The sequence below is a fragment of the Pyrus communis genome, chromosome 11, assembly GCF_963583255.1.
Source record: "Pyrus communis chromosome 11, drPyrComm1.1, whole genome shotgun sequence".
Lineage (NCBI taxonomy): Eukaryota > Viridiplantae > Streptophyta > Magnoliopsida > Rosales > Rosaceae > Pyrus > Pyrus communis.
The window spans coordinates 17,792,289-17,803,963 of record NC_084813.1 but is presented as its reverse complement, the minus strand read 5'-3'; the positions used below and the strand labels follow the sequence as shown (position 1 = coordinate 17,803,963).

Genomic DNA, 11,675 nt, shown 5'->3' with positions numbered 1-11,675 from the left:
ACTCGAATGGAGGTACAAGATAAATAGTAATAAACATGAGCTAAGTTACTACTTAACTGATGGTATTTACCCTTGGTGGTCTATATTTTTGAAAAGTTATTCTCATCCAAATAGTGGAAAGAAGAAATTGGATTATCGGGATGAGAATAACTTTTCATAAATGTAGAAATTGGATTATCGGGATGAGAATAACTTTTCATAAAGGTGCCCGACAATGATGTTAGCGTGAGCCCCACCCGCTGTTAGTGTTTCTACATGTTGGGTGCGTCTGTCCTATGAGTTCTCCAATTTTCTGGGCGCATCCACGTGCGCTTCAACCTAGGCCGAAATCTTGGCCGGCCCGTATTTGCCCAAAAAACTATTTCACTCAAAACTTATTTTAGGTCCAATTGTTTGAGAAGGTTTGGGGAGAGGTTTACCTTTAACCCAACTATTGGAGTTGTCTGATGAGTTTATGTTTAACTGAAGCATTACAATAATTTGGTAGAATTTAAACTACGTGGGTACCAAGTAACATACTTATGATAAATCGTCTATTTATTCCATATATTTGGATGACTAAACGATTTTGGATTTGAATGATTTTTTTATAGACATAATCTTCAAATGAAAATTAAAAAATTGAACGGTTTTGATTATATAATTTATAGGGTAAATTACACAAAACTACCTCAACTATGGGTCGAACGACACTATCATACCTTATCTTTTAAAAATGACAATGTCATACCTCATCTTACAAATTTGTTCCAATGTCAGACCTTTGTCAGTTTTTCTGTTAATATCTCTGTTAAATGCTGACGTGGTTAAAGGCGAGGCCCACTCATTAATCCAACTAAATTAAAAAAAAAATTAAATATTAAAAAATTAAAAATAAAATTATGTTTTTTATATAAAATTGTGGGATTCACCTTTACAAACCCTTCCTCACCCGTCCCCCCAAGTCCCAACCTTCCTCCACCACCATCTCTTTCCTCTTATCTCTCTCCTCTCTCTATGGACAACCTACAATTTGTCTCCCCCAACCTTCCTTCACCACCAAAACTAGAACCCACTTCTCCACCGCCGCCCTCACCTGCCAATCACCCTCTTCAATGCCAAAAGGCTGACGATGGCTTCACCCGAAGCTTCTTGAGCTGGTCCCTATTCATGTACAATACCCTACTCGTCCGCATCCTTCAGAACCAAGTTGGTCCTTGTTCATGTGCAGCGTAGTCCGCCTTGGCGGCGTTATTAGTGTCGCACAACCCATTGGACCCAATTTCCGGAAAGAGCGATCTTTGGTAGGTCCCTGGTGGATGACAGAGGAAGCGTCGAGGATGACATAGTTGTCTAAGGTGGAGCCGAAATCGGCCCTTGACCTGAGTAGAATTCCTTCATCGATGCCAAGCTCGTCGTTGGGAAGCTCGATTTGATGAGTGGTGGGTGAGGCCAGGTTGGTCAAGACATCGCCGATCTTGTTGAAGATGAAAAAGGAAGGAGTTGGGGAGGCGATCATAGTGGTCATCATCGATGGAGGAGTAGGATTCTAGGAAGTTTGTAGGTTGCGGGTTGCAGGTTGCAGAGAGGGATTTTAGGAGAGATGGGGGTTTTAGATAGAGAGAAGGGGATGGGGGAAGAAATTGTGGTCGGAGGAGAAATATGCGCATGGGTTAGGCTTGTAGGGATTTTAGAGAGAGAGTGGGGGATGGGGGAAGAAATTGTAGATTGCAGGTTGCCCAGAGAGAGAGGAGAAGAAAGAGGAGGAGAGAGAGGAGAGAGAGGGTGGCAGAGGAAGGTTGGGGGGATGGGTAGGAAAAGGGTTTGTAAAGGTGGATCCCACAATTATATATAAAAAAATAATTTTATTTTTTATTTTTTAATATTTAATTATTAAAAATATATTTAATTATTTTTTAATCCAGTTGGATTAGTGAGTGAGCATCGCTTCTAGCCACGTCAGCATTTAAGAGAGAAATTAACAGAAAAACTGACAGAAGTTTGACATTGGAACAAATTCGTAAGATGATGTATGACATTATTATTTTTAAAAGATGAGGTATGATAGTGTCGTTCGACTCATAGTTGAGATAGTTTTGTGTAATTTATAATGCTATTCGCCCACCAATTTTTACTTCTCACATCACCCTTCTTAAATTTTTGACTGTTGAATCGAATTAATTAAAAAGATCAATAGTAAAAATTTAACAAAAATGTATGAGAAATAAAAATGAACAGGTCAATAACACTATCCCTACTTTATACCACGTCATGTGCATACCTCGGTAGAGATTATCCATCGAAAATTTTGGGGTCTAAATTATACCCGATTACCCGTGCACTTGAACCGGGCCTACTACCAGACTTGAAAGTTCCGAGTCCGAGCGTGGTGGTAGCGTGAAAACTGACTTGCGCAGGAGCAAGCACTTCCCTCTTCGTTTACGTGAGCTTGATTTCTCGTCATTCTGCTTGGACTCACGACCTGTTTGGTTCCTGGGAAAATTGAGTAAAACAGAAAGAAAAAGCTCGAGTCTTGCAATTTCTCATAATTGAGTGGAGATGTTTTAGTTGCTGCTGCTGAGCTCCCAAACAAATGGGTAATCACCAATTTCCTTCCTTTTTTTCACTTTTCTTTTTTTCAGCTTATTTTTCTTCTTGCATCCTACAAAATTAGTTAGCAAAGAGAACATTTCACTTTGAAAATTGAAATTTGTATAATTTTGTCTTTTTACAATTTTTCATATTTATTTCTTAATTTTGAAGCTTTTATTATTGATTTTTTGTATCAGGTAATTCAGTGAAATGAGCTTTTGTGTTGTGTAAGCTTTGTTTGATTCTATGGAGATAGATCTTGAACTGCCCTCATGTGAGCAGGACAAGTTAGACGTTAGGGCAGATAAAGATGTTAACATTGTAGATGTCACTGATGAGATAAATGTTGTGGAGGAGCGTGTTAGTTACCCGGTAATGAGTGATCGTGTTAAGGAAGTTGATGGATTGAATGCAGAACAAAGTATTGGGTCGGATAAAGATGTCGACATTGTAGATATTTCCGATGAGGTAAATGTTAAGGAAGTTGATGGGTTGAATGCAGAACAAAGTGTAGGGTTGGATAAAGATGTTGACATTTTAAATGTCGCGGATGAGATAAATGTTGCGGAGGAGCATGTTAGTGCTCCGACAACGAGTGAACATGTTAGGGGAGCTGATGGGTTGAGTGCAGAAGAAAGTGTTAGGTCAGGTAAACATGTTAACGTTGTAGATGTCCCATATGAGATAAATGTTGAGGTGAATGTTAGTTCTCCGACAGCGACTGATCATGTTAAGGAAGTTTATGGGTTGAATGCAGAACAACGTGTTGGGTCAGATAGAGATGTTGACATTGTAGATGTCAATGATGAGATAAATGTTGATGAGGAGCATGTTAGTTCTCCGACGAGTGACTGTGTTAAGGAAGAGGATGGATTCAATGCAGACCAAAGTGTTGGGTCAGATAAAGATGTTGACATTGTAGATATCACAGATGAGGTAAATGTTGAGGAGGAGCATGTTACTTCTCCGATAACGAGTGATCATGTTATGGAAGTTGATGGGTTGAATGCAGAACAAAGTGTTTTTAGTTTGAATGATCAAAATGATCTGAACAATGTCGGGGTGGATTCCCTTGATAAGGGGAAGGGGGTAGTTGAGGAGCCCGAAAATGGTTTGGAGTTTGAGTCCAAGGAAGAAGCTTACTCTTACTACAGGGAGTATGCCCGGTCTGTGGGATTTGGCATCACAATTAAAGCCAGTCGGCGCTCAAAAAAATCTGGAAAGTTCATTGACATAAAAATTGCATGCTCTAGATTTGGAAGCAAGCGTGAGTTGGGAACAACTGTCAATCCAAGAACATGTATCACAAAGACAGACTGCAAAGCTAGCTTGCATATAAAGAGGAAAGAGAGTGAAAAATGGGTAGTACATAGTTTTGTAAAGGAGCACAACCATGAGATTTGCCCAGATGATTTCATTTATGCTATCAGCGGAAGGAACAAGAAACCTGCTATCGTTGTTCCTCAGAAGACGGGTCTGCAGTTGGCTTTAGATGAGGAAGATGTAAGAGTAATGTTTGAACATTTCATGTCTATGCAGGATGAGGATCCCAACTTCTTCTATGCAATAGATTTTGACCAAGAGAAACGATTGAGAAGTGTGTTTTGGGTTGATTCAAAATGTAAGCGTGATTATAGCAGTTTCTGTGACGTAGTCTTCTTTGACACTTACTATGTTAGAAACAATTATAAAATTCCTTTTGTTCCTATTGTTGGAGTTAATCATCACTTTCAGTACATTTTGCTTGGATGTGCATTGATTGGAGAAGAGACTACATCGGCTTTCGTTTGGTTAATGCGGACGTGGCGTAAAGCAGTGGGTGGCCAAGCTCCAGGGGTGGTTATCACCGATCAAGACAAATACCTGAAAGAAGCTGTAGAAGATGTGTTTACTGATGCACGCCATTGTTTTTGCTTATGGCATGTATTGACCAGGATTCCTGGAAATTTGGGTTCCATAAATGAGAAAGAAACATTTATCGAAAAATTCAGCAAATGCATTTACCGGTCTTGGACAGTTGAGCAATTTGAAAAGGAATGGTCGAAACTGGTTGATAGATTTGAACTAAGAGAAAATGAGTGGGTTCATTCATTGTATGAAGATCGTAAAAAGTGGGCCCCAACTTATATGCAGGATTCGTTTTTAGCTGGAATGTCAACAAAGGAGCGATCTGGAACTATAACTTCATTCTTTGATAGGTACATTTCTCAAGAAGCTACATTTAAGGATTTTATTGAGCAGTACAAAGCATTCTGTAAAGATAGTTATGACATGGAAGCCCGCGCTTCTCTCAAAACACAGGATAAACAACCTGGATTAAGATCCTTCTCGCCTTTTGAGAAACAAATGTCAACTATCTATACCGATGCTGTATTTAAAAAATTTGAGGACGAGGTTTTTGGACTAGCTTCTTGTCATTTGAAGAAAGAAGATGAAAATGAAGCATCTGTATTCTTCCGGGTCACAGATTTGGAAGAACGCCAGAATTTCATTGTGTCTTGGAATGAAGCAGACCAAAAAGTATGTTGTTTATGTCATTCATTTGAATGCAGAGGTTTTCTCTGTAGGCATGCAATTCTGGTCCTCCAGGTGTCTGGCGTTTACACAATCCCATCCCATTATATTTTGAAGCGTTGGACTAAAGATGCAAAAGTTAGGCATACTGTTAGCGATGGATCGAAGAGGCTTAACTGCAGGGTGCAACATTTCAATGATCTATGTAAATTAGCTGTTAAGTTGGGTGAAGAGGGGTCTTTATCTCCGGACGCTTACCACATTGCATTTCAGGCATTAGAAACAGTTATGAAACATTGTGTCGATGTCAATAATTCTGTAAGAAGTGTTTTGGAACCCATGCCAGCTAATCATGGTTTTATTGACGTTGAAGTAGTGAATCCCAGCTGCAGTGTGGCCAAGTCGTCGAAGAAAAAGAAAACATACAAAAAAAGAAAGGTTAGTTAAGGCTTGATCTTTGGCATGTAGATCTTGCCACAACTTGTTTTGGGTCATCCTAATTGATGTGTGCCTAAAGTCGATTTTACATGTACTGTAGGTGCAAACTGAACTGGATGGCACCGCTATCAGGTTGCAAGACAGCTGCCAGCAGATGGTTTGTCTCATGATCTTTTTTGTTCCGAAACTCTCACTCATCGATTCTTTGTTTTTGACTTTAATATATTATGATTCACCTCACTATGGTTTTTAAATGTAGGAACTGATGAAGTCCAGAGCACATAAGCTTGATAATTGTTACGTCCCTCAGCAAGAATCTGAACGGGTAATATGAAACAGCTATGTTATCCCAGAATAATGCAATAAGAGTTTGTTGGTATGTAACCTTGCAGTATTTTCATCCAGTGGTAAGTTATATCGAGGGTTGTTTTATACTTATATCAGGGACAGTTGAACTCAATTTCTCCTATCCATGAGGGTTGTTACGACAACCAACGGGCCACCCAGGTACGACCCAAACCTTTATTCATTCTAACCTTGATTTTTCATATCCATTCAGGAATCAGAATGCAAACATTTTCTTTCGATTTCATTCAGGGACAGGTTCATTCATTACAAACACGAACCTGTCACTTAGGGACCCAACAGAGCCTGCAAGGAATGGTACTGGATTTTTCGTACATGGCATTCTATCAAGCAGCGATTCATCAAATCCAAATACTAAAATAGCAGTGTGTTGTTTTTGGCTTTTTTTAGTTGCAGCTACAACCTAGTCCCAGAGCACCGATTGTGCATGGCTGTTTTGAGATTCGGGGCAATCCCGAAGATATGGTGGGCACTTGAATAGCCTATTTGGACTTGTGTTTCCTATTTGACATTGGATTTTCTTTGCACGAACTTAATGCTCTTTGGCTGCAGGAACAGTCTGTAGGCTCCTCGCGCAAGCATCGACTTGACAAGCACCCACCAAAATAGCTTAGAGAGATGGCCATCCATTGAGATGAAGAGACTATCGTCCAGTTGTAAATTCAGCCTCATGCTTGTAAACGAGGATTGAAAAAGATGAACTCATATATCCACGTTTTTCGGTGCGTAGATGTTTTCGTTTTGTTCTTTTACTGAACAATTGTACAAAACGACGTCTGAAGAAACAATATAAGTTGAATTTTATGTCGTGCACTCTTCAACTGCGTTTCTCTTCTCAACAAGTTCTATTTTAAGACTCTATAGGTATGATGAATCTTTTAGACGAGGCTACGCCATCTCTTCATGGTTAACCCTTTCATTTCACCGCGTTGCAGTGGTCTAGACAAAGGGTGATTGGCTATCAGTCCTATGGTTAGTCGCCCACACGCTCAAGTGAAGTCTGACCGTTGAAGTATGTGGAACCCACGATGCATCAATGGCGATCGAGGATTGCTCAGCACACGGACGGCTGACCTTAGGAAGAGTATACATTCATATAAGTAAAATATGCTATATCATTTCTCCTGCAAATTTTGTTTTAAGTTATGAAACATTATGCAACAATCTTCCCTTTTCATTGCTAACAAAATTATTGTTTATGACAATAGAAGACGAATGCTTTTCCGTCAAATATATGCCGAGCTTGTAGCTGTGTAACAAAGAAGAATGCACAGCACAATTATCATCAGTGTTCCTTTTGTGTATTGTTGTTCGGTATGTCAGTTTATATCGGACCTCTTCTGTAACTTGCACCACAATCCGTTCTTTGTGTGGAGTGTTGCCCCTGTAACTTGTTCCACTGAATCTGGGGATCCTTTTAGCTCGACGGTGAACTTCTGCAGCAGCATAGCCAGTGCCACAGTTGACTCCATTAGAGCAAACTGGTCTCCGACACATTTTCTTGGCCCTCCACCGAAAGGTAAGAAGGCGAAATCTGCTATAATCTGATAATTGCAATCATAAAATCATTACATGATAGATATCATCAATGTGAGAACATGAATGCAGGTTCAAAAGTGGCAGTGACTAGTAATAGTAACCTCATTCGGGTACAACGCTCCAGGGCTTCGAGAAGGGTCAAAACCGGCCCATCCTTCAACGTGACTCTTCTTTTCGACTAAAAACCTCTCCGGTTCAAACTCATTAGGATTGTCCCAAAAGTATGGAGATCGATGGAGATTATATACCTGAATGAACAATGGTTTTGGAAGTTCAAAGCAAAGAGCTTAGAAGCGCAGATTAAGTACATGGAATTACGCCAACAATAGATACAGCTGAAGTCCGGGCTTAGTGTTACCTTAACAAACCTTTTTAAAGAACTTCATCAAGAAACAAGGAAACTTAAGTTCTTATACTCACAGAAATGAAGAGATCAGTCCCAGCAGGAACCGCATAACCATCTTTTGCACCGTTGTATCCTCCTGCACGATGGACATAAGTCCGTCTTAACCTAGATATGACTTTGATAAAAAGAAAAAAATGTTCTTGCCCTTCAGGGTCTTTCTTCTGTCCTAATACCTGGTAGTTTATCTGGTTTGAGAGAACGTCTAATAAGCAAGGGGGGTTGGGGAAACAAACGAAGAGACTCTACGGCAATAAGTCTGGTGTACCTAAAAGAAGAAAAACCATATACTGAATCAATCATTCGGGTGAAAAGAGCCAAGTTCAAGTAATCATCGTAATGTCTTGGGAGGAACGAACTCCAATTTTTTGATTGATTCATAAGTTGGTCCGTCCTGTCCAAGCACTGAATCAATCTCTTCTTGCGCTTTCTTCATCTTGGACGGGTTCTGCAAGAAAGCAAATTAACACCGGTTCTGTATAACTTTATTCTGAAACCTAACAAGGCTGCAACATTCAAACTAGAAATGAATACTTGTGCAAGGAAGAAAACAGCCCACGTAAGGACAGCGGCTGTCGTTTCATGGCCAGCAATAAGCATTGTCATCAAATCATCCCTCAACTGTCGAAATCCACACGTAACCTTTATTAGAATTATGCGCAAATACACTAAACATTGTTGAATTGTTAAAATACTCAAACATAAATTGTAAATGCTCAAAGTAAATTATTTTGGTCAGATTTCCTGTACCTAAAAGCATTGAAGTTTTTCAAGTACATACCTGACGATCATCAACATCTGTTCCACGCATATCAACTAAGAAACGCAATAGGCTTGCATCCTGCAAACTTTATAGTTACAATGCCAGAATTTTGACGCTTCAGCAAAGCTCATAATTGCAATCATTTATCTTTAGAGTTCACAAGCAAATGTGAATTGGATTATTTTTGAGTTGGAGTTTTCCCCACCTTCAGATTTAAGTAATCCCTTTGTTGCAGTTTTTCAACGTCTGTTTCCTGTCACAGAATATAATCAAAATACGGTTCTTAATAGTGGAATTTTTTGTTTAACATCTGTTTCCAATAATGCTACAAACATCAATTATTTCATTCAGCTCAAGTTTCATCTAACCTCTCTGGTCTCTTTCGCATTTCTGATGAGTACATCAAGACAGTCATTTATAACCTTCAGATCACCGTAGAACTTCCGTTGCCTGGGGACTATCCACTTTGCCAGTGGAAATTTCCAATACGGGATATAAAAGGTGGACCGATGTTCAGCTTCAAAAAGAGTGCCATACACTGCCTGTAATATATTTGCAAAAAATCTGAACATGAATTCTCAGCAGTAAGTACATTAACATGAATTCTAAATCAATATCAATAATAGTTGAAGGGGAACAAGGTCATATCGTATACTAAAAAAAAGTAACAGTTCGCAATGATTAGTGAATTATTAAGAAAAGAAAGAAACAAGTATATTAGTATTCACCAAGCAAATTGTAAGATTATGTTCACTCCAGAAATTATAAGAACCTCTGTAAGTTGTATGTTAAACAGAATAAAAAAAATGCATGTAAAGCTGATATGAAAACCCAATGTTCTTCTGAAAAAGGAGATCAAGATGAGATGCATTGAATGCCCGATACAACATTACGGAATCTTTAGAATGTAAGCTCATTTTGCCAAACCTTAATTACAGGAGATTCTTTGGTAACAGAACCAAAGTCGTAGTTGAAGACACCAAGCCCGATAATATCAAGAGCCAAACTCGAAAACTCTGCTTCAAGATCCAACTCTATTGCCTTGCCACCACGCAAGCTCTCTCTTTCAAGTAGCTTCTCAAATTTTACTATTGTTCTTTCTGAACAATTTCTGAATGTCTTGACCATAGCTTCCAAGTATAAAGAATGGAATCCCGGAGCAATAACTGCAAAAACAGATTATGTCAGGTACAAACTTACAATATAAACCCCATATTCTTTTCCCCAACCTGAGGTGAAAACTCTTAATATTAACTGTTACTGCTCACCTCTTCTCCTCTGCTTCCAAGTGTCAAGGTCAGCGGGTATAAGTCCTTTCCCCATAATTGGTTCTAGAATATCAGCGAGAACTCCCTATGTGCAAGTGTGCAAGCAATTGGAAAGAACAGATTAGAATAAGTAAAAATTATTTGACTCAAAACAGCTTATAAATGAAATATATGCATTTGCACAAATTATATAAACGATTGAGATGACAAAAAGGGAATTCGAAAATAACTCAAGATTATATACCAAACGGCAAAAAGGTTAACCATGCAAATTATGCGGGAATGATGAGTTTACTTGTAAAGGAACATGATACACTAACAGTGATGGCATTACAAACATGGAAAATGAAGAGAGAACCAACAATTCAAATTCTTGCAATACAAGGGGAGTCCAGACTCCAGAGCACATTATTAGGTAGTACCTTGTCATAACTAAATGCATTTTCTCGAAGAATATGCCTCGCAACAATTGGATCTGATACAACAACAAAAGCTTTTGGTCCAAATGCAAGCTTGTACACAGAGCCATGCTGCCAAGACAAACAAAATTTGTAAGACGGAAAAACATTCAATGAAAAATGGAACTCAGAAAGCCAATGTAACAAAGTCCCCAGTCCCCACAGCTGCGAAACTGCGATTTCTATCTGTATATGCCATCAAATTTTAAATCTAAACAAGCAAATGAACAATTGATGACAGGGTAAACAATTCAAATAAAGCAGATGCATACCTCTATAAACCAATCATACAGTGAAAAGAAGAGAGGCCGATCAAACAAATCGGTGACTGCACCTTCAGCTGTGGGCATAGACCCAATTTTCCCACCACTTAAAAAATTGGTAAGGAGGTTGCTTGCATTGTCCAGTAAATTTCTCTTTGTTTTTGGTTCCTCAGTACTGGTCGATTGGCTCCTACATTTACCAAATTCACATCATATTATCTAATTTTAGAGTGAATTGAAAGTTCAAATCCACATCATATCCTCTCTCAAGAAACTAAAGCATTCAACTTTAAAAGAAACATCATCTTATCTAAGAAACCCAGAAGCTAAAAAATGTTTATCTGATCAAATGATTACATGGGTATCTTGTAATTGCTGCTTTCTCCATTCTCCAGCAAGTTTTCGTCACCAATTGACCAAAAGTGCAAAAAATCAAAAGGAAAAAGAAAAAAAAAAAATACTCGGTAAAACAGTAAAAGAAAGAGAGATACCTGAGAGGACAGTGCCTGAGCTTGGAATTGAGAACATGGGTGGTAGTTGAAGAATGAAAGTAACCCAATTCACTTCTCCGGAAGTTGAGATTAATGAGAGTTGGAGGAGAAGGATGCAACGGAGAAGAACCAGCCATGCCCGTTAGGCAAATAGTGAGGTAGCAGTTCTTCAGTTGGAGAAGTGGGATTCAAGTGGGTATATTAGGCCATCTCCAACCAACCGATGGTGGTGGGTCAGAAGGCTTATTTTAACTCTATAGCTCTCTAATAAATTAATATTTTAATAAATAATGTCAGACCATATTTTTTATCATCTCTAATCGAAGGATTAGAGGTTCATAGGCCAAACATAGTCATGTGACAAAAAACCATCTCCAACTGAACGGGTCAAAAGGCCAGGGCCAAACATAATTTCTTATTTTAATTGAATTAATATGATTATTTAAATTAAACTATCTTTATCATTTATCAAGATAGAATGTCAATAATTTCTTGTTAATAAGGAATCTCAATAATGTTACGTCTTAGAGATTGGGTGACACATGTCGATCTGTGTGTAACTTTACAGATTTCTTATCGATAAGGAATCTCAATAATTTTA

The 11,675-nt window shown here is 38.6% G+C and overlaps 2 protein-coding genes across 7 annotated transcripts; one reads left to right on the top strand and one right to left on the bottom strand.

Moving 5' to 3' along the window:
* Positions 1-2,320: 2,320 nt before the first annotated feature.
* On the top strand, positions 2,321-6,708 carry LOC137749561 (protein FAR1-RELATED SEQUENCE 2). 4 transcript variants are annotated; one of them, XM_068489677.1, is made up of 8 exons: positions 2,321-2,576; positions 2,769-5,523; positions 5,624-5,680; positions 5,783-5,848; positions 5,968-6,030; positions 6,121-6,186; positions 6,286-6,354; positions 6,448-6,708. In XM_068489677.1, exons 2-8 carry the CDS (start codon positions 2,818-2,820, stop codon positions 6,496-6,498), a joined length of 3,078 nt encoding a protein of 1,025 aa, XP_068345778.1. In that variant the 5' UTR covers positions 2,321-2,576; positions 2,769-2,817; the 3' UTR covers positions 6,499-6,708. The 4 variants fall into 4 exon arrangements, with proteins under 4 accessions (XP_068345778.1, XP_068345777.1, XP_068345775.1 ...); XM_068489676.1 differs by having other exon boundaries at positions 2,322-2,576; positions 6,442-6,708; XM_068489674.1 differs by having other exon boundaries at positions 2,322-2,576; positions 6,280-6,354.
* A 340-nt stretch (positions 6,709-7,048) lies between these two features.
* On the bottom strand, positions 7,049-11,285 carry LOC137749562 (cytochrome P450 97B2, chloroplastic). Of its 3 annotated transcripts, none has more exons than XM_068489678.1 (14): positions 11,075-11,285; positions 10,593-10,773; positions 10,285-10,392; positions 9,863-9,947; positions 9,522-9,760; positions 8,963-9,136; positions 8,800-8,847; positions 8,613-8,672; positions 8,366-8,452; positions 8,191-8,279; positions 8,008-8,099; positions 7,849-7,910; positions 7,530-7,676; positions 7,049-7,433 (listed from the first exon to the last, which is right to left on the bottom strand). In XM_068489678.1, the coding sequence occupies exons 1-14, from the start codon at positions 11,209-11,211 to the stop codon at positions 7,209-7,211; spliced, it is 1,734 nt and encodes a 577-aa protein (XP_068345779.1). In that variant the 5' UTR covers positions 11,212-11,285; the 3' UTR covers positions 7,049-7,208. The 3 variants fall into 3 exon arrangements, with proteins under 3 accessions (XP_068345779.1, XP_068345781.1, XP_068345780.1); XM_068489680.1 differs by lacking the exon at positions 11,075-11,285 and adding an exon at positions 10,941-11,058; XM_068489679.1 differs by lacking the exon at positions 10,285-10,392.
* Positions 11,286-11,675: the final 390 nt, after the last annotated feature.